This window comes from Aythya fuligula, chromosome 7 (genome assembly GCF_009819795.1).
Source record: "Aythya fuligula isolate bAytFul2 chromosome 7, bAytFul2.pri, whole genome shotgun sequence".
NCBI classification, from domain to species: domain Eukaryota; kingdom Metazoa; phylum Chordata; class Aves; order Anseriformes; family Anatidae; genus Aythya; species Aythya fuligula.
This window is the reverse complement of record NC_045565.1, coordinates 23,884,689-23,907,423: the sequence shown is the minus strand read 5'-3', so window position 1 is coordinate 23,907,423 and position 22,735 is coordinate 23,884,689. Positions and strand designations below refer to the sequence as shown.

Here is a 22,735-nt window from a genome sequence, read left to right as displayed (position 1 = left end):
CTGCAAGTTTTGTGACCTTGTACAGGGCATATTTATTGTCTTCTGTTAGTACTAGGCCTAGCAAGGTGTTTTTTTTTATCCATTACTGGAGATCTTAAGTGCTACTGTCCTCCTCCTTCTCCTAAAAAAAAATTGAGCTTCATCAGGTAGTAGTTAAAATGGTGTTGAACGCAGGTCAGGGAAAGCCTCCATGAGAAACTCCTGAGTTCTTCAGGCATCTTAATTTAAATAGTCTAGTCATCCAAAGTTTGATTTTAGGCACTCTTAATAAGTACTGCCCTTAAAAAAGGGACTCCAAGCAATGTGCTTGGCAAAGACTCCCGCCTGAACATCCCCTGTGCAGGGCAGCGTATGGGTTAAGATAAAGTCATTCTGGTTGAGCAAACTTCCCAAAATCGGGGAAATGAAATACAAGTGAGATGTGGTCTGCCTTTTTTTTCACTTCTCATTATAACCCTTTGTACTCTCCCTATGTATTTTTACCCGATAAAGACAGGAGAAGTTTATTAACATCTGCCTTGCGCTTTGGTAACGAGTGTACAGAAATCACCTTGCTTTAGCTGTTCAAAGACTGAGATAAGATTTTTTTTCCCTTTCTCAGAGGAAAAGAGGAGAAAAATCTCTTCAATCTATGTATCTCAGAACTATAAAACTGTGCATCGCTTCCGAGAGAACATGCATGCCCTCAACAGAGGTTTTTGCTGCAGATTGGTTTATTTTCATTTGAAACTTTTACACCTTAGGAAAAAGGAAATACGGTAGCACTGTTGTGGGTTCTCGTGCCAAAAATGTGGTGCCTGAAAGAAAATTGTGTTCTTCTATTCATAACCATTTTAATCTTTCTGCAGACCTACAACAGCTGTGCCAGACTGTGCTTAAACCAGGAAACAGTGTGTCTAGGAAGCACGGCTATGAAGACTGAAAATTGTGTGGCCAAAGTAAGTAAAAGAACGTCTTTGGTTTGCAGAGTTATTTGTTGTATTGTTCACTGTTATTCAAAGAAAAGTTCTTATTAAAAATTACACTTCGAAAAAGTATTTAAATAGTAAGTATTTAAGTATTTTGGGTAGGCTTTTCTGTCCTTCAATGCAGTTTTGAGATGTGGTGTTTCCCTCTGGTGGAAATGATTACTCGAGTTCTGAGCTATCTGGAACTGAAGGGTTTATTCTCCTCTACAAGTAATAGGCTTTTCCAGTGGCATGACCTATTCCTGCCATGTAATTAGCTGTGGCAACTTCAAATGATAAATGATCCAGATACATGCTAAAATACTTCATGAGAACTCTTTATATCATGTTTAGGGGAGGGGGAGGAGGGCGATACGGCAGTTAGAGCAGTAAGAAAATGGGTATCTGAATGCATCAGAGAAAAGACATTCCTTGAGAATTGTGTTAGATACGATCAGAACAAACGAGGTGCCAGCAGCCACCCTCTTTTCTTAAAATTTAGCATAACTGCAGTAAAATAGGATACATGCAGGGTTGTTTGTGGGTGGAAAACATTTGAACCATGATGCAATAAGTATAAAAAGGCTGTGTGAAGGATCTGCTTAGCCTTGTATAAGCTTCGTATTTCCACTGAAAGGAAGTTTAGAATGGGCATGCAGGACAGATCAGTGCACTCAGCCATCTGTTACTGAAACCAGCTGGCATTTTGTTGCTCCTCTGTCACCACAACCTGACCACTTGAAAGCCTGTTTTCTCTTTCGTTTTTTCAGTTCCTTGATTTTCTTGAAGACCCTTTTGTGTTTCATAACTCTGAAGGTGCCTTGTCCCTTTGGGACCCTTTTTTTGTATTGACCTTTAAGATAATCTCCCAGCTAAATCTTTGCTTTGGGATTTTTCTGGTGAAATGTGGATGCTTCGTTATCTTTGTTTTCTGATAGTGAATTGGCCATCATAAGTTTATCGTGGTGCATGCAGGTGGCTTAGCACTTGTAAACTGTGCTTGACATGCAAGGTTGCCTTCCAGTGAGGAGGCACTTCAGAGGGAGGCTACCAGCCCTGCTACAACGTGGTAATATTTAATACCCAAACCTTCATTCCTAGCTTAAGATCAATGGTATTGCACATTGCTTTCTAAGGATCTTTATGATGCTAAGTGGGTGAAGCACATATAGCATATAAGCATATAGCACTATTTTGATGCCACGAGCAGCTCACAGCAAGCTAGCTAGAGCAAACCCACTCAACCCCATGTGCTTCACAGCACAGGGCCTTTTTGGACCTGATCACCTTACTAAGGAGCAAGGATGTGCAAGTACAGCTCATTTAAGTCATGCCTCTTTTAACTTAAATGATATACCTTTAGCATCCTAATGCCCCATATAATAGACTCTCCTAAAGCATCGTGTTCAGTGGGGATCATGGTAAGACTTCTTTCATGTTATTGGGATGAATTTGAACTGTCATGGAAAGGTGTATGTTCTTAAGTATTGCATCTATATGCTCTATGACTAGATATGTATAGTCACACCTACTGTATATACTGCTATATGGCTATACAGACTATACATACTAAGCTATACGATATATATATATATATCCATATATATAGTCCTTATGAAATAAAAATAAGGACTTTTCTGGGGATATATTTCCCCTACTATTAGCTTGTCTGGCTGTTACACCCCCTTCCCCTTGCCTTCTAAACTACAAACCAAAGTGAAATAGGTTCTAAGAAATTTCACATTCCAGAAGTGTTGAAGCATTTAAAAATCCAGTTAGCTGGATGCAGATGGCTCAGTGATGGCATAGGCAAATGGCACAACTGTTAAATGTTCCCTCGGTGCAGGGCTTAAACGGGATTTAAGAAGTTCAGAGGCCTTCTCCTAGCCTTACGCACATGGCGAGTTTTATCCTCCATGATTGATGTGTCTTAGGGCTTTGGACATTAAAATGTTTTGTCAGGGGGGTGAATGCTGGAAAGCATGAGCGTGGGTTGCTTTATCTGCAGCACTTTTCCAAAAGTATTATAGGGTTTTTATTAATTTATTTTTGTTTAAAACCGGCAGTGGAAGGCAGAAAGGATTACTTTGGAAATTATGATTCACCTTTTCTGATTCTGCAGTGCAGCATCAGCCCTGACTGGGAATCACAGTGAGTGCTGTCGTGTCCTTGTCAGAGCTGTCAGTCTGCAAGAGACGAGTTTTCTTCTGAAAACAGGATTTCTGATTCTGCATCTACTTGCAAGCAAAGAAAACTCTGCTCTGCTATGATTACATTAATGCCATTTGCTGATCATGTGCTTGATACTTCAGAAGTCTGTTCAAAGAATGATTTTTCGTTTCTCTTGAGGCCATGCACATCAATATTGAGATATCTTTTTTTTTTCAGACTGAAGCACTGCCCATCCATCAAGCTCTCTTGTTAATGAGTACTTCTGTACAGGACATTCAGATGCAACCTACCAAGCTGACAAAGATCAGCTTTGTTTCTAAAATGGTGGAAAATGAATGTGTGTGTGTATATATACACACACAAGATTCTCAAGTATGCAAAGTAGCATAGGGTTACTGGGTTTTCAACCACTCAAGGAGCTCTGTGCTAGTGAGTTAGTCTGCCCAGTCGTCTGGATGATGCCAAGCTGACTGTCCACAGCCAGGTGCTCAGTGGTATTTGCAAGCCTGTGGATTATCTAGTTTTATTCAGGCACTTAAAAATAGAATATCCTGTTCTGATTAATCTTTGCATGTTGTACTTAGCCTTGCTTTTCTGGTATGTTTGTCCTCTGAAACTCCCTTGTTGGGACCCGGGCGTATGTGGTTAGAAGCAGATAAGGCACAATAAAAATTGTTTCAAGTGTGCACATGTTTTGACTGAAGAGGAGGGATCATAAATTAAAAGCTATATATTTAGGTGCACAGATGTCACCTGCGTGATCTGTAACAGCAGTTCTTTCATCCTCAGGAGCTCTTCCATTAATCTTTTGGCATGTCGCTGCCCATTGCCTTTGAGTGATCAACAAGTGCGATGTATATTTAACCTAATGTCTTTGAAAAGTAAATGTACTTTCTAATTGTGTTATTACATATGTACACACACACACAAATCCTCCTGCTTGGTCCCTTTTAGAAAGCAGAAAATGTTTGCAAGAGGATTTCTTGTTACGACGCTACTGGTGTGCAACCACAAGCGGATGGCTTCCTCAGAAATTTGTGCTAGGTGCTTAAATAAGGTAGAAATGTAGCATGAACCTGAGCTCCAAGGACAGGGTGTTTGGTTTTAATGAGGCTTATTGAAAACTGGCCAAACGAGCATCTGTTCCCATTGTTTATTCCATATTTTGTAAGCCAGTATCTTCAGGCCAGATAATGGTGTTGGTGTGCGTTTCAGCCTCAATTAGAGAGGGCCACAGTTAAAAATCCCCTGGCATCTGGTCTGTCCCTAGGACTCTTGTGATGCTCCTGGGTGTGCAAACAAGTTCCTCTTCTGTTCTGTGCCTGGGACCGCTTGCTTTCTGTGGTGACCTTCATACGCTGCTCTGCAGGGAGGGAGGCTCTGACTGTCTCCAGTCTCCTTGGCTGAGTCTTTGCTTGGATGGATTATGTATGCTCACATTTACAAAAGGAGATCTTGCCTTGTCACCCTTTTATAATGTGGGCTGTGTTATGTTTGAGTTTTGCTGTTCGTTTGGAGTCTGTTGGATTTTGTACTTCCTTGGATGTTGGAAATAACCTCCTAATTCAAAGTGCTCTTTTCTTTCCCAGCAAGAGATTAGTGTATAGTTGATGTTATGGGGTTGTACAGCCAAAACCCATTTCCTATGCTCATTAAATAGGTCTTTACTTTTTATTAACTAATGCAGTCAGTTCCACTTTGTCTGCATCTGCTACGTAAGGAAGTGTTCTCACTTTGTACATTTATTTCTCTCCTTTATGTGCCAGAGACAGGCAACCTATGACACACCAGCCAGCACAGACACTTTTTAAATGGCACACAGCATCCCCAGGTTTTTGCTTAGATCTGGGCTCAGCAGCACCTGGGAGAGGTTCTCTGTGTCTTTCTCCAATTTTGTTCACCTCAAATAACGAAAAATGCATCTGAGCACTCCTTGCTACCCATGTATGATCACTAGTCCTGCCTCTTAAGGTCCCAGCTAACTAAGAGGCTTCTCAGGTCTTTGCATGAAGCATGCCGTGCCTTTTAGGGAATTCTTGATTGCTCTTTGTTGTACTTTAAACTTTGCATTCTGTAATGGTTTCACTATTGAACTAGGAATCTAGAAAAGGTTCATCCTCTTTATTTGCAGCACTGTGAGTTTATCCTCAGTGGCCTTGATGGCTCTTCTTGCTCCCTTTTTAAAAGGGAACTGAATTGTATTCTCCTTGCAGGAATGCTGAGAGATTTAACTGCATGATACTTTTGAGATCCTTTTATGAAAAGTTCAGCATTAGCACGCAGTAATGTGCTGTTTGCAGTATACAGGGGAACAGAGCTATGTTCTGGTCAATTCAGAAATGCAGAACAAACCTTGCCACTTCAAGCATGCTACGTGAAATTTTCTTCAAAGATGCATAGTGTTACTGAGCTATAGCTACACTTCTACATTAAAGGATGATTCCATAAAGCAGGGAGTGGTGGAAGGGGCTGGTAATTGCAGTCTGCTTTCCTTTGTGAGTTCTTTCTGCATCACTACTTCAGAATTTTTAGAATAAGAATAGTCTGCACAATAATAATAACATCGAGCTCAGAATTTTTATATGAGTTCAATGGCGAAACCACAAGTACTCTTTAAAAAAGAGACATTTAGGGTTCCAGCTTGGCAGTAGGACAAATGGATCTGAAGAGTGTCCCTCTTGTACTCTCAACTCCCTTTATGTCACAGATTGATGGCTCCTCTTTCCTGAGTGTCCCTGCATTTACTTTGCATGAACAACTCAGCCAGCTCGGAGATCTGCTGTGATACACTGCTGAGTTGGTATATCTTCAGATAATGTACAGTTTGCCAGTGCTTCTGAAGCCTTTCCAGTCCTTGAGATTGATACGTGTCATTTTACGTGTCTGTTCCAGGTATCTTCTCTGTGAAAGAGAGCAGTGTGAATGCCTTGTATTGCAGGGGCGTTGCTGAGGGTTAGTTAATGTTCAAAAGGTGCTTTAAAACATGAAGTCCGGCACTGAATTCTCAGTATTTAGACAGCACAAGCAGAATACAGAATCAGGGGGTTACCTAAAAGCTTTGACCTGATGCTAATCTTCTTTCACAGCAATATGTCTACTTTCACCTTAATTGTGAGTTTCTAATTTTTTATTTTATTTATTTTTTTAGGTCAAGATAATCTTTATCCTTTAGCTTCCCCTCAGTCTAATAACCTTTTTGCAAATGACTGAGAAAGAAATGTGATATTCTGCTCCCCCACCCTACCCTACCATACACATTCTCCAGATTTTGATAGACTTGTTTTATTTATTTCCAAAATTATATCCGCAGGAAACAAGCTGTTTAAATTCAGATTATGCTGAAGCAAAATGGTCCTGGTATGAGAAGCAACGTGCTGTTTTATGAGCGCAGAGTCCCTTTTCTCATAACTGATTGATAGTAAATATTTTCCTGAAGAATTATTGCCAACCATGAACAGTGCAACTGTTTCACTTTTTTTTTTTTTTTCCGTGCTACTTGCTGTACCAGCCATTGTCTGTAATTAAGATCTACAATTCACAATGCAGACGTTTGCACTTCCTCTGGGTCTGAGCTATTTATAAGGCATTTCAGCTGTTCAGAGTTTCTTTTGAGTGTTAAACTACATGTAAACAGGCTTCTTTAGTTTTCAGTTATGCAAACACTATGCTTGTCATTTCTGCTTCTCTTCCCACCCGAAATGACTTTGTGTGTCAATGAAGCCACAAATTAAAAAAGAATTACACTTGTGTGTTTGTTGTTTTTTTTTTTTTTTTAAAATGAAAGCGAGACTTTGAAGAAATATTACTATAATACTTACTTCTCATAAATTGCTTTATAGCTGAGGGTCTCTAAGTGCGTTCCAGAGATCAGTTCTCAGAGCTCTGCGGTAAGGATGCGCATGTGATGTGAAAAATCTCGATATGAAGAATTATTTCCAAATTGCAGTCAACTCGGTGGAGATGTTTTTACTTTTTGGAGGCCCAGTTTGGAATCTCAAGAAGCAAATAAAGCTGAGTTCAGGAAATCTTGAAAGGGCTCTCGTACAGGTCTTAGAAACTCCCTCTCATGTTTGACTGGTCACAAAGCAAAACTTTTTCGTGATAATGAGCATCACCTGGAATAGGTTGCCTGGGGATGCTTTGCAGCTTCCATCCGTGGAGGTTTTAAAGCCCTAAGCTACATGACCTGACCTTGCTTTGAGCAGGAGGTTGGACTGGAGAACTCCCGAGGTCCCATCTAAACTGAGTTATCCGATAACCCTCCAAGTATACAGGTAATGAAGATGCAATATAAAACTTTCAAATTAGGCAACACCTGGCATCCTTAATCAGAATTGCCCTGCACATTTATTGTTTGCATTGTCACATGCTGTGCTTCCACCCCAAATGTTTGCTGCGCTTTGGTGATTGATAGTGTACGTGAAGAGTTGCAGTCTTGGGGTCTTCGTTCTGGTCCTGCCACAGTAAGCTTGTGGGGAGTGTTCACCAGGATAAGAGTATGAAATAAAATGGGCTCGCAGTTTTTTTTGGGGAGCTTTTGTGATGGGAATATGAAACACTTTGGAATCCAAATCCTTGATGGATTTAGTGGTAAACTGGCAAAGGCAAAGAGGAGCATCACTTCTCAAGTAGTCACCTGCAGCGGCAGTGCCCTCAGATTGTAGGGCAAAATACCATCGTCGTGATATTACCTAGACATATCTTCAGTGTTTTTGAAAAGCAAGAATTGAAAAGGTTGATTGAAAATTAAGTCCAATCCTTGTGCTAATGATTAAGATGTTAAATGTTGGAATAATCACCTGGTACCATAGCCCGCCGGACAGATGCCACTGGTGTGGCCAAGCGTCACGTTTCAGAAGGTGAAACCAGCCCTGAGTTTAGCCCGGCAGAAGAGGTGACAAAAAGGAGCTCGTTTTTGTAGCCAGCTCCGGATTAATGGTAGGCTCCAACGTCTTTGCTGTCGGGGAGCAGACGGGGAGGGGAAATGGCATGAGGCGAGTTCATCAGCAGGCGTGTACTGCAGCATTGCCCACTGATGCATGCCGGATCACCCGCACGCCGAGATCACATGGCTCCTCCAAAAGTCAAACGATCAATTCGCCTCGTTTTGGCTCTGTACTTAATGCACAAACAGTGCGATCTGCAGGGCTGTAATTGCATTGTTAGGGCCAAGGAACAAGCCTGTGCCTTTTCAGCAGACAGCTGGCAGGGAAAGAGGCATGTTGTTAGGAAAGAGAGAGGCAAGGCAAATAAAATTACTGCTAACGCTCAGAGATCGGCAGGAGTCCTACTTGCCTAATCTTACCGGTGGGAGCAAGCGGCTGTTGTAATCCAATTATAGCAGCATAAGCAATTTGTTAGACACTCCGCATAATGTAACAATTTCCCAATAAACTCTGACTTGTAATAACGTCGGCAAGAGCCCACATAAATCTGCCCGAATGGTGGGGGCTGGAGTGTTCGGCTGGGGGCTTGTAATTTGTGCCATCAGCACGTTTCGTGGAGTGTGGTGCGGTGCAGGCTTTCAGTGCAGGAATTTTAAGGAGAAAAGCCTGGCACGCCCCTCCAAGAGGAAACCATTAGCGAGGGTCACAAGAAACACCAAGCGAAGCTGGGAGGCAGCTTTTGCTGGGAGGGAGGGAAAAATCGACCCCCAAACGCAAGGCCCTAGCTGATGAGGGTTTAAAAATATTTAAAAAGCAGTGCTGCAAATTTGTAGTGTTTTAAATTACAGCAGGGGGAGGGAGGGGAAGTGGAATTACATCTGTTTTGGAGGGGGAGGGAGGAGAATACCCTTCCTTATATTTAATCCGTTTAAATATTAAAAAAGAAGCTCAAGTATTGAAAGGGATGCTCTGTGCTTACCAGACAGGGAAGCCACAGATCCTGTCCCGAGCAATTCATAATCTACAAAGGGAAGAATTAAACCTTTTCTGGTATCCAGTTACTCTCCCGTTGTCTTTCTTGCAGCTCCTAGCTGGCTTCATGCATATTGGCACAGCATCTTGATGATGTGTCTGAGAGATAAAACGTAGGTCTAGAACCATTCACTTTGAGCGTACCCCAGTGAATTTAACTTTTTTGGCACAATGATGAATGTCCCCTCTGGTTCATGCAGATCTACACAAAGAGCTAATCTAATTTAGATATTATTTAAAAGTAAAATCAGTCTGCTGCGCTCTGCCTGTCAGTCGTCGAGCACATTGCGAGTTACAGCATTGTAGACTCCGGTTTAAGGTTTATGTTTAGCAAGATTTAAGGTACCATGTTTCTGTTAATCCTTCCATTTAGCGTTTCCCTTTGCTAAGATGCAGATAGGCAGCAGCCAAAATAATTTAGGTCCCTTTATACAGAACATAGAGACTGTCAGCGGTCCAGGATTTTGAATGTAGCTCTTACCACTGCTGCAGTGTAAAAATGCCTGACTTCATCGCGCTAACAATACTTTATTCATTTCTTAGCTATGGGATCCTGCGAGGCTCCAGCGTGGAATGACATTTCTGCTCTGACTCATTCCCAAGTTGTGGCAGCACGATGCTTTTTTGTAGGGGAAAAAGAGTTCCTGGCTGTACAAAACAGTTTCCCTTTATCGCTCAGAGCTCCTGCTCTCAGTTCCTGTGTTTCGATGCTGGCCTCCACAGGCTCCTTTGCTTAGCAGAACAAAACCCAAACAAATACCCCAACCCAAATCGTTGACCTTGTCCGCACAGCTCCCACAGTCGTGCCCATAGCAGCTTTGTCTTGGCCGTATGACAACATTTTGTGTGATTCGGGGCTGTATTTAGGTATTGTACCTGTCGTGCTCGGGCTGAAACGATTTAATTTATTTAAACTGTAAAATAACGGGGGAGATGTGCAGGCAGGCTGCTGCATATTTTGCCCTTCTTTATGTGGAAGTCAAGCCTATTGTTCTTCATCTTCGCCGCACGCCAGCGGATCAGGATAACAGGCTGAGACAACGCGTCTTGCCACAAGTATCCTAATAAATATTTTCTTTCAACATAAATACGCCCCCAAAAAAGTGTGTTTAAACAGGGCAGGTATTATCGTGGGGTGCAGAAGCGGCATCAATAAACCGCAGCGCTTCTAATAAAGCCACTCAGTGTCTGGGTTTAACTAATGGCTGATTTTCACGGCTTTGACAGTGAGCTGTGTGCGTTATTTTCTCCTGATATTGTAAAAATAATGAGAGCAAATTAGAACAATCAGTTTACCCAGATAGCTGCTGATTGGAGGTGATGGGCAATATGGCAGCGGGTAATCCATCTTCGGGCTCCTGTCACATTAACTTCAGCAGCGTGGAAAAGATCAGGCGGAGCGAGCGGGAATCCTGCCCAATCAGAAAGGCGAAATTAATGAGAAGAGCATTGTTCTGTGATCAACCTTTTAATTAGCAAGAGTGGAGACGGAGGGAGTGATGAAGCTGGCAGCACAGCTGCACAATGCTGGGCATGTTTTCGGCGAGGGGGAGGAAAAACACGGGTTTTAAATTACCCCTTCTGTGCTCCCTGTACACCGGCAGTGTGTCTTCATTCGAAACCCCTTAAAAGATCTTAATAAACAGCCGCATCCAGGTTAATATTGCAAACGTGGCTGTTACTAATGAGTAGTTTAGAAGTAGGTCCTTTCGGGGGTCATTTAGGAAAATGTTGATCACTGTGTAAAAAAAAACACAACAGAAGAGAGAGAGGCAGGGTTTGGTGTTGGATTTAAAGTTTCACTGCATCAAGGAAAGAAGAGGAGGGAGACGGATAAAATTAGAGTAAGGGACTGCCTGTTTTATTACTCCCCTCCTTATTTAGTATATGTTTGAAATAAGATTCCTTGGCATATATTTGAAACGAGACTCCCCAGTTAAAAATACTGTGCATGCCATGTGTCTTTCAGCAGCAAAAAAGAGGAGAGATCAGATACTGCGTTGCTTTCCTGACTCTTTTTTTGTTTTATTTATTTATTGTTTGGCTTGGTTTTTTTTGCCCCAATATTTCTCAATTTATTCACTTACCACCAAATTATAATTTGAGAGGTGTGGCAGCTGGGTTTGCTGAGAAGATTGACTCGATTGTTTGGTTGTTTGGTTTTTTTTTTTTGTTTCCTAGAGGTTTGATAAAATAGCAGTTTACACAGGTATAGTCTAAAATCTTAAATGGTAATTACAGACTGTCGGATCTGAGCAGCAGTCTTTCAAAAACTGGTATTTCTGTAAAGGCAAAAAATAATTTTGGGGGGGAAGAGTGATATCAGGGGGTGACTTCTGGGAAGAAAAACCAGAAATGCTGTGAAATAGAGTTCATGCTTGCAGTGCAGAGGAATCCAGCTACTTCTGATTAACGTGGTTCTTGGTCTTCCTTCCTTGCTCTCTGCGTTGTTTTTCAGGCATCACCTCTCTCCTTCCCTGTAATTGCCAAAGAAGTTTTAATGGTTGAAGGCTGAGGCTCTGTCACTGTGCACGCAGCGCCTGTGCTGCTTTTCGTTCATTTTTCCCATCAGGATGCTCGTGCAGGCTGCCTTCCCTTCTAGGTATCCCTCTTCTGACACTGGAAAGCCAGCCAAACCTTTTCAGATGCTGAGAGAAGCCCGAAGCCAGTGTGCTGCACCCAGCTAGGTGTGCGGGCTGTGCCTGGGGCTCCCCTGCAAGCACTCGCTCAGCCACCAACTTCACGTTGCTAACTTGTAGGTAGGGAGCAGGACAGCAGATGTGCTGGAAAGCAGGGCTTGTGTGGGTTTTTTATTCCTTAATTCCAGGCAGAGCTCCCCATCTTCGGCTAGCGTAGTGTTTTGATCTGTGTTACAGTGATGGAACCACTCCCCTTCCCCTCCTATAACAACTGGGGGAGGTTTGTGAGAATTTGGTGATGTCCCCCTGGTTTTTATAGCTTGAACAACATCTCTGCAAAAAGTTAACCTGATAAATCACAGGCCCTTTGCACTATCTAAACCAACTGCATTCGTGGTGTAATCCGTAGTGTGGCTTACCCTTTTGGCTTAAAGTTGTCTAATATTTTGCTTTATAAGAATCCGTTTCAGTTGTCTGTAACTGTGCTACTATTTAACCCTTTGAGGTAAAATTTTATTTCCAGCTCAATCTGCTTCCCCCGCTCCCCGCAGCCCGAGGCAAAAATAAAGTTTGCTGTGGGATGAACAGTATTCACTTAACGAACAGCTGCTCGATATTTTATTTTATTCATGTTGTTTGGTCGGTGCCCCAGGCTGTATTTATTGCGTGCCTTTCAAGCCCTGGTCAGAATATGGAAATAGGAACTTCCTCCTGGGGCTTTCCCTGTAGTCTGAGTGCTTCACAAGCCTTAATTAATCCTTCCAGTCTTTCTTGGGACGAGGGCCGGACTCATAGCATCCCTTTCCGTGGAGAAGTTCTAAAGTTCTCTTACAACCAAAATCCAGGAATGAAGCACTTTATTTATAATAAGCAACGAGGCCTCACGGGAGGCATATTAGATGAGGAATTAAGGCTCCAGATTTGGAGGCATCTTTTGTCTTTGTCACATTCTGCTTTTCCATCTCAGTCCTTCTGTCCGTGGAGCGGAATAACGCTGCTTAACGTTTCCTTGTTGGATGTGTGGGGATCTGGAAACGTGATACCAGCGGAAGCGTGTTTTGTACATGAGCATTACGAGTGTTTACATGCACCTCATGCTGATTTGAGCTCCGCTCCTTTGGCACTTTCTCTCTTCCCCAGGTCTGCCTGAATTTGGGAAGTGTTAGACACGTCTTGGGAAGCTGGTGCCTCCCAGCCACCAATGGTTGCAGTCAGGTTTGCAAACAGATGCAGTCCTCATCAGAGGCAATGGCAATGTCTAACAAAAAGTGGACGCTTTGTAAACCAAACATTTCTTCTTGTTGCATAAAACACCGAAAGATGACAAAGCTTTTTTTTTTTTTTCTTCCCCTCTTTTAATAAAACATAAAGTCAGGAAAATATTCTGCAGCTGCTTAAATCAATTTGTCAGCTCCCTAAGAGATTCCCTCGTGGGCTGGAAGCAAATGGCAAATTCCTGCCCAAAAGTAATCTCACTGCGAGAGAATAACAGGGGAGAGGCGATGTGTTGCACAATTCCCAGCCTCCTGACACCTTAAGTATGGAGCCGCCACCGTGACTCTGTAATGGGATGTCCCAGCATGGGGTATAATATCAGAAATAGTGTAAATATGCCACGTGTGAGATAATAGGCAGCCTACAGGCCGTTGGTGCTTACATACGTGTTAAAATGAACATACAGCAAATCTTAATTCTTTATTAGCCTAATATGATCTTTTTTTTTTTTTTTTTTCTAGCTTCTGGTTAGGTTTTGTAACTGGTTGATTTTACCAGCAGTAGAAGTTCTTGGTGGTTTTTAGAATCCTATTTTCTGTTAATTTCGTTTAAAATGTTCAATGTATTTTTTTTGCATCCAGCTCTCTACGTTTTGCATTTTCTCAGTGCAGTTTTCCAGCCTATCTCTTCCCACCCCTCTGCTCTCCCTGCTCTGTCCCCTCCTCCCCTGAGACCTGGGGGAAGAAGTCCTTCTCTGGGGTGCTCTTCACCTTTGTTGCCTGATTATTCTAGAGCTTTTCTCTACCGTATTTCACGATCAGAGCTATGTGTAGAGTGTTGCTGTTTACTGCCTTCTGCCTGAGGCTCAGTCAGCTTTGGGAACGTTCCTGGAAGCCTGCAACACCCTGACAAGTAGCTGCAGAGCATCGCAGGAGGAAAGGAGTGGCTTAGCCAGGAGCTGATGGAAGCCCAAGGAAAGACAGGAGTAGAAGTTGCCCTCTGGCTCTGCTGACAGCTTAGTCATGTGTTTTAACAGCCAGTTTGCCTTTCCCAGAGGTATGTGCTCAATTTCTGGACTCCCCCTGGTTTTCATCACAAGTTCAGTAACCATCGTCTCTCTTCTTCAAACTCGCCCTGAAATACTCATCTGACTATGACTTTCTGAGCATCAGGACCGACCTAGAAGGGAACCCCACTGATCAATATGCCTGCTGTAAGGCTGGCGATGATCCGAGGCCACCGCAAAGGCTTTGGTGTACAGCCAGGTTCTCAAACAGTGCTGCGCGTGCCCTGAGCACAATACGGCCCCATTGGCTTCCCTGATCCAAAGAGACCCTTACCTGGTGAGGACTCCTCTGCAGAGAAGAAGCTTTCGTCTTTGACCAAGCTACCCAGAAGCCCTGCACAAACTCCTGCAGGGCATGCTGCAGGGCAGAAGGAGGATAGATGCCTATCGATCATGTGCTGCTGGTTGACAAGCCAGCCTGGTTTGGATCTGATAAAGAAAATCATTAAGTAATTAGAGCCTGTACTGGAAGAAATTTTCACAGAACTCTTCCCTCTCTCTCCCTCTGCCCTGTAGCTTTCAAAGAGCTCCCACAGCCTCAATAAACACATTGCTAGAAACAAACACTCTGGCAAGCAGGCGCACACCAGACTGTGGTTAAGTAACAAAAGTTCCCAAAACGTTTCACCTAAAATAGCCCCAAGCAAGATAGTAGACTTCCATGGATCCTATACCCATGTACTTTCTAGAATATTACATGCTTTGTCCAACACAAAAGCCTCTCTGGATACTGTTCATGAAAACTGTTTTTGTTCTGTATTAGAATTTTTCCTACCTCCACCTAAACTCTCTCTGTGTTTTGCTTATTGAAGTTATCCATTTCTTTCTGTGCTCTGCAAGGACTGACAAACTTTCCGCTTGCTGTTGACAGAACGTTAGCAACATTTTCTTTGCAATTTCTTTCTATTTTTAACAAAATAGGTTAAACTGGGTTACAGTCTTCAGATTCAGAAGATTTTGTTTGTGTTTGAAAAAGTAATGGTAAGGTTCGTGTATCTAAATCAATATTACCATTCCCCAGAAATCCTTCCTCACCTACAAATTATAGTAGAATCTTTTTTATAGGCAAAACACATTAAAGTTCAAAAGAGACAAAGTTTTCACATGATTTTAACTGTCCCCCTTTTCCATATAAACAGTGTGAGTCACCATGTGATGCAGGGTAACTTTGTTTCTTGAGTTATGCAATGTGGTATCTGTTCTATCAAATGTATGTACATTAAACTTTTATGAATAATGTAAAAACACAAGGAGAACATTTGTTTAGAGACAAATCATTTAGTGAGTTCAGCTATTAAGTTTTTAATAGGCAGTTATTCATAAACTATTACAGAATATAGTTTCTCTTTAGAGAGATTAAAAAACCTTACCTCTACTAATGAAATCAATACGTGTGGTGTGAAGTGCTGATCCCTAAAACATACCTTGTTCCCATGGAAGGGGGACAGAGAAATGTGAACTCTGAGGTTGCATGGATAAGTTATAGGTCAGGAAAGTCTGCAGTCTCATCTCCAATGCTGTTTAAGAGAATAAAACAGTTTTAACTGGAGAACTTGATGTCTTACCTTCAGTTTACTTGCAAATACATAATTGTCTGTACCTTCAGTTCTGACCATTTGTCGCCACAGTAACTTCTTTGGATCAAGTAATGCCAGTTAGAATCCCTTCTGATCTGAAAGACCAGATCCACAGGCTTCAGATCCTGTCCTTGGCTGGTGTCACATTTACCTTCAGAGCTTCCTGATATTAAATTAAAGAATTCCTCATCTTATGAGGGATCTGAGGTGACTCAATGTAATTAGTCTGGAGGTCAGATGCTGGCATGCATCATTCTGTTTCTTGCAGCAGATCACCAGCAGCTGACAGGCCAAGTGGTGATCCTGCTACTGGTAAGAATGGATTTGGAGTCCTACTGGGCTCTAGCTGGTACCTGTCAGAGTTTCTGCTCTTTGTGGTTCCAACAATCATCATGAAATGCCTGAAAGTGTGTGCCAGATAGCCATTGCATCCTACGCATAGATAGCTGATCAGTGAAAGGCACAAGCTAGCAAAAGCTAGCAGCAAAGTTGTATCTTTTCTTCTAGTTATAGAGACAATAGATGATTATCCGTGGAGACAGTAGATTTCATAGTCACTACGAGTGATCGTCCAGCAGGTCACAGCCTAGCCTGTCTGGTCAGTGATAAGAGACTTGAGATAACTCCTCCCTGCTCCTCCAGCAATAGTGCATACGTATCAGGGACTCTGAGGTCACTTGCTTTACCACCTGCCAGATCCCATCTTCATCTAACATCCAAACATTACGTGAACGAGCAGCTTAAAGGTTTGCCCCAGTTCCTATGGGAGTTTACCTGGAGGCAGTGAAAGTATGAAATGAGATCTTCTCTGCTCCTGTGTAATACCTGTGTTATAAATGCTCTAGAGACTAGCAGGGATATCCTGTCAAACCAACTACAGACACAGTGAGGATAGCCTCAGGGCAGTCTGAGGTTACCTACAAATCTCCTGGAGCTGAGACAGATGGGTAGAAACATACCAGAATAAATAGTGTTCCCGTGTGTCATGTGGAACTCAGCAGCTCGGTACCTCGTGTACCTCAGCACCTCGTGGTGTAGGTTGGACACGTCATAAATCTCAGGTATGCTCAAGCTCAGATTGAAAATTGACAGCTCTTTTTCTGGCTGATGGAGTGGCCCATCATCCACGATAGAGGAATCAATATACCTTTGTATATTTAATAGAGTGGAGTCCTCGGTCCCTTTTATGTTCTCTACTCACTGAAGGTCAGTTTGCTCAATTACCAGTCAACAAGTTGGCATCTGTGCTGTCTCAGGTGTTCTCTGAGCTACAAGGTGGTGAATGACCTCTTGCAGAACAGGTTGCTTCCTGGCTTGTACCATTCTACCTGCTGGGACCTTTCAGGTTACTGGTTCCAGCCCCTTGCTTTTGCAGGTACTGTGTTGTCCCTCTGGTGAATTTTGAGTTTCCCCTTACAACCAGTTAAAGGTTGACCTGAGGACTTTTTCCATTCTGTTTCCATCAGAAGATCATTCCAGAACCTGGTTGTTCTAAAGACTGGAAATCTTCTCTGAGTTTCCAAGCTAGCTTATTCATACTGAGACTGTAGCATTGCTGTTTGTGCTTGTTTCTTCCTTTTCTATTAATAGGCTCTTCCCTTTTTGGTATTCTTCCAATATACGTATATGTTTATATATGTGTAGGGAGCAGTCATGCCCTCTTTGTATTTATTTTATTAGGATAAATTGAATAGGAGTGGCTTAGTTTAAGAAAGAAGAGGAACAGTGAAGACATTTGAGCATTTGTGGTTGAGGAGCTTGTTTCTTGGACGAATTAATTTGTTGCTTTCCTGATCGCACTCTCTACAAACACTATTTAATAATTGTCCTAAACTTTACCGCATCAATTAACGCTCGCTTTCATGTTCATGCAAAGATCTGCTTCTGGCTGATGTGAATTTATAGCTTAACTGTCATGTTAAGGCAAGGACAACACAACCTTCAGTTCGTCTGAAGGGAAAAGTAAGCTTGGGCAAACAACTGCATGCTGCTTCTTGTTATTGTCTGGTGTTCTGGTCCCTTAGTCCTCCCAGAACATTGCTCTGCCCTTCGCAGCGTTCAGCACACACTACTGTTCGTCTGGGTCAGATCTCACCAGTAGTTACTGCCACTAATTGGCAAATTTTTAAATTCAGAGTTTTCTCGGTGGGAACCTAGAATGGGAAATAACTCATGTTGCGCAGTAAAACAAATTGTTCCATATTTGCCTTCATGTATATTTAACACAATTTATAATTTACAAAAAGGGGCTCAAATTAGTCCGCCTGTAGAAGCTCATATCCGAGATAACTTCAACGAGGCAGGCAGTCCCTTGTTGCATGTGACTGACGGGCTGAGCTGAGGCTGCAGTTTGGAAAGCCGACTGTATAGATTGCTGAACCTCACTGTTGAGGAAAATTAAAAACGAGCGAGCAGATAATTGCTCTCAGACTTGGAAGTAGCATTCAAAGTAGCCACTATTACTTACCCTGCTGTAATAGTGAATCTTGACAGGGCTGTGTGTGCAACAGGCAAACTTACCTTCATGATAAAGCATGCCCTGAATTTGTGAAAGATTTAACCTTCAGATTTAACTTCCTCATATCCATCCTCCACTTGCTGCAGAACACAAAATGAGAGCCTTGCGACAATGGCCGCAAGCTGAGTTGAAGTAGGTGATTATTAAAATATTGCAGCATTGTCTTTTCTGACCCCGCTTCTGTCAATTTTTAAACAATAGCTTTTGTGTTCGGAGTCAGTTCCCCTATATAACATTCATCTGGGGGAAAATAAAAGTGAAAAATACTTAGCAGCTACGCTATGAAAAAAATTAGATTGTTAATTAAGTAAGACTTGTAATTTCTCAGCAAAGAAAGCCCTCTTTCTGGCAAGTAAACCTTCCTTGTAAGTCTTTGATTATAGGTAATAAAAATGTTGCTTAATTTATGCCAATTATGTGCAAGTGTTGTTTTCTTTTAAGTCCCTGGATTTCACAGAATTGTGTGATTCTGTCGAATCAGATTATTCTCCTAGCATGTTAATTGAGATCTGCCAATCCTGGGCTTGATCATCATTTCTAATCTCAGCCAGTTCAGAGGTGGGTTGCAGTGTGAGTTTAGAAGACTCTGATGGTGATTAAGCATTACAGTCAATTAGTTTCTTGTTTGAGACCTGAATTCTGCAATGGGTTTGGGTTGTAAGTGAAAATATATGTGTAGTATAATCATTTGTGGACAGAATCAGCTACAGTTCTGAGACAACCCATGGATTGGAACAAAATCAACAGTTTTTGAAAAAAAAGTAAAACAGTTGGAGGGACAGAATTGGAAGTCAAGATCAGATTTCCAAGCAGGGCCCTTGAATCCTGTATGCTCTCCACTTGCAAAAGCAGAAGTGCTCGCATATCTACAGAACTCTTTAAGAATCTGGTATTTGATCGCTGCAAAGAATGAATGATAAAAAAAAAGCAGTCTCGTGAAGCCCAGAGCTGGAAAGCTTTAAAAAAAATAATTCTCCATGAATCATCTTTTAAATAGAATTTCAGGTTTTGTTTATAATAAATGACATGCATCGACATGAGACAACTGTATTTTGGTTTCAGCCAAAACCTAAATACCTTTTTTTTCCAAAAGCCTGGGACGTGTAGATAAGCTTTGACCCGAGGTATAGAAGAGAATCACAGCTTAAGCTGGAAGAGACCTTGGGAGGTCCAACTTCAGAGCACAGTCAACATTGAATTCATTAGTCCCAATTAATGTCAATGGTTAGGTACCTGCTCCTCCCAAGTTTTGCATACACAGAACTTCTACCCTACAGTTCAAGACGCAAGTCTGCCACAGCATCCACAGATCTAGCTAATGCGTGGAGTATTTCATGTGTTTGCAGGAGAAGGGCTACGTTTGGCACTAGCTGCCTCCCCTTTGTTTCCTAAGATAGCACCGAGGACCTCATGAAGGGATGCAAAGGAACACAGGCACAAGAGCAATGGCTGCAAACTGCATCCTAAATGAAGATGGGAGAGAGGTGGCTTCTAATATTTAGCGGTGATCAGAGATCTAGAAAGTTCCTGTCCTTGGGCACGCATGTGTAGGAAGATATTGCTGATGCTGTGGCTTGCCACCGTCCTGCCAGCACAACCACGTACCTGTTTCTGATCAGAACCGAGCCACCATCGTGCGTAGGCGCTGGGGAGAGCAGCTGGACTGCGTTGTGGATCCAGGGAGCTGAGTACTGCCAGCATCGTCAACTGGACTGCAGCGGGGTAGTCTTGCTGTCACTTCACATGCCCTTCCACTCGCGTTGGACAGGTCAGATAACTGCCTGTAATCCTCTCCTGCCACATGGGAGAGGTGTGGGGAGCGGGAAGGAGTTGCCAGCGCTTTTCTCCAAGTCCTCTTAAGGGGATGAAAGAACCGGCCTCGGATGCCATCTGTACCACGAGAGGGACGGTCTGGGTGTCAGGGTTTGGGTGCAGCAGCAGGACTGCGTACAGAGAGTTCGGGCCCGGAATGGCAAGGACAGCTGTCAGCTGGGACTGAGGGACACGGGCAGGTTATGCCAGGAAGTTTGCGTAGTGTTTGTCAGGTGCTTCTGTCATCTCCTCGGGTCTGGTTACTTCTAGGCTTTCTTACTGGACTTGTCAGAGAAGCGAAAATGTAACTGGGGGTAGCCTAACATCCTATTGTGTTTCTTCGTCTCTGTCACACACTAATATTAAAATTGCAAACTTCTAAAGCCGAGCAATGTTCCGAAGTCCCCTGGTGGTTAAATATTGAAATTGCTGTGGTAAGTAATGGAACTTAACTAAAGTGCACCCTCTCTAGGGCACTCGTGTCCAGGGAGTGTACTTGTTTCCACATTTATGTTGGTATCTAGTATCTGCATGCAGAGGCTCAGTTTGAGAAAATGTAATTTTTTCTCTACACCTGCGAATTTTGAGTCTGCTTTGAGATGCTGCAAAAATGATAAATGCAGCTGCATTTTTTTCTAATTGATAATGTCTAGGCCATGCCATTTCTAACAAGTTTTTTTGTTTATTTTGTAAGGGTCAAAAGTGTTTGCCAGCGCTTGAGGGGAAAGCTTACATTTGTGTGCTGTGGTGTCTTTCAGTGGTACTTGCCCTTACCTTCCATGCAGTGGTCTCCCAGGCCTTTCCCAGCATCAAGCCTTGCTTTTTTCTCTGTGTGGCTTGTATTAAGACACATACATTTAACAGAGACTCATGAAATGAAGAGGAGTGACTTGCCTACGGCAACTCAAGAAAGCAGTGGGAGAGTTAGGAATAAAACTTGAAAGACTCGGCTCCCATTTTCCCTTCTCATTTTTCCGTTGTACTGCCAGCTTTCAGTTTATCAAGAATTAATAAGTAATAACCTGTGATTAAAAAAGGCCTGACGCTCCTTCTGTCATTAGCTGTTTCTCTGTCTTCAGCATTGTGCAGAACTCAGCAGGGTTACACCTTTTGAGTTTCACTTAAGCTGAGTTTCTCAATATTTAATGCTGAAGCAGAAACAGCTAATTCACAACTGGAGGCGAGCTGTCAGCTGCCTTAGGATGTTTGTCAGCTGTAAGGTAGGGTGAGGCAGCAAGACTTTTGTACGCTGGGAAACTTGAAATTTTCAACAACTTTTTCATTTAATTTCTTGCTACATTTCACGTTCTGCCCACGGCTGACATGAAAATCCTTCAACTGCTCTTAAATTACATTTTAAAACAGAGAACAGTTAATTATAGTAATCTGGGTATTTATAATCACTTAGAGAGAGAATTTCTTCTGACACTTGTTTCTTCTGAATTTCAGACAAACTAGCGGATGTATTCTGAATTATTCATGTGGCAGCAAAAAGCAAAGCAAATAAAAAGTATGGACAACACTATCCAAGAGTGCCTTGGATGAGACCAGATAGTCACATCTTAGCATCTATGGCTCTTCTGTTCTGAGGGTGCTAGAGGGAGCTCTAACCCCTCGATCAAAGGGAGCAGGCTGTGAGTGGTGTGTCTGTCTAGCTTGGTCTCTGGTAGGAAATCCTGAATTCTCTTAATATTTAATTTTATTTTGCAACAGAAAGTTGCATATGTTGTTTTTCAGGCATGATCCCAAATTGCTTTTTCTAGATGAGAAGATGCACATAGTGTATTTTCAACTATACTAATACTAGGCTAAATACAGGCTATTGTGAACTCCCTGAAAATACAGGAAAGAAATTAGAGGTATCACTGAGGTGTTTAACAGATAACATACAGTGGTAAAGTCAAATGTTCTCATATACTTGTTTTCACAGAGGACAGCAATTCTCACCATAGAAGACCTATTTATATTTGAAGGAAAATATATTGAAAACTATTGTAAGGAAAAACTACTTCACTCAGCATGTAAGTGGGTTTTAGATGTTTAGCCAATTATTATAATAGAAATTAAAGGGTTGGTGATTATTAGATAAATTTACAATGGGATGCATCGAGGCAATGAGGCTGGAAGAGATTTGTCACATGATTCACTCAACGCTGATTCCACTCTTGATGTGATAGGAAAGTAATACTCCAAAGTGGGATGAAAGGATGCAAAAATACTGGGAGGCTCCCTCCCTCCTTTACTTTGAAGGTTTTTCTGAGAGATTATTGGCAGCTGAGCGGTGAGCCAAGGAGGAGTCCCTAGTGCAGTAGGCTGTGACTCGGATTCTGGGCGTGCAATTTGAGTATCAGCTGGTAGGGACCCAGTCTGCTCAGCTGTGAAACTGAATGTGCCTTGCTGAGGAGCTATTACAGTCTGAGCTGTTTGCTTGGGGTTGCAGAGGATACTGTTTCTCATCTTTCTTCTCTCATGTACTTTCACTTATCAACAGCGTCTGGCCTAACCCAACCCTGTGTGATGTGTGAAGACACAGAATTCACTGGAGAATGTCCTTGGCTTCTATTTTTGCTGTCTGTTGCTCAGATAACGAATCTCGTACAGATACCAATGAAAGAATGGACCAGCCTAGTCTTAAAATAAAAGTCACGTAAAGCTTTAAGCTGGGATGACCACCTGGGGGTCTCCAGTCCGACTGCCTGTTCAGAGGAGGATTGCCTTCAGAGCCAGCCCGATTTGCTCAGGACTTTGTCCACTTTTGCTGTTAAAATCACTCTCTTAACATCCAGTGCTTGTGCCCATTGCCTCTTTTGCTGTTATTATGCACTTCACTTCTGCAAAGACTCGGTCTCAGTTTCCTCTGTAACTTCCCCT

At 42.4% G+C, this 22,735-nt stretch overlaps 1 protein-coding gene across 5 annotated transcripts in view; it reads left to right on the top strand.

Annotated features, from left to right (window-relative positions):
* BTRC (beta-transducin repeat containing E3 ubiquitin protein ligase) overlaps positions 1-22,735 on the top strand; it is a 117,118-nt gene that overhangs the window by 58,051 nt on the left and 36,332 nt on the right. For all 5 annotated transcript variants that reach the window (XM_032190878.1, XM_032190874.1, XM_032190877.1 and 2 more), the window contains one exon: positions 849-938. In XM_032190878.1, the coding sequence (XP_032046769.1) occupies positions 849-938 (90 nt within the window). The remainder of the gene's footprint in view (positions 1-848; positions 939-22,735) is intronic.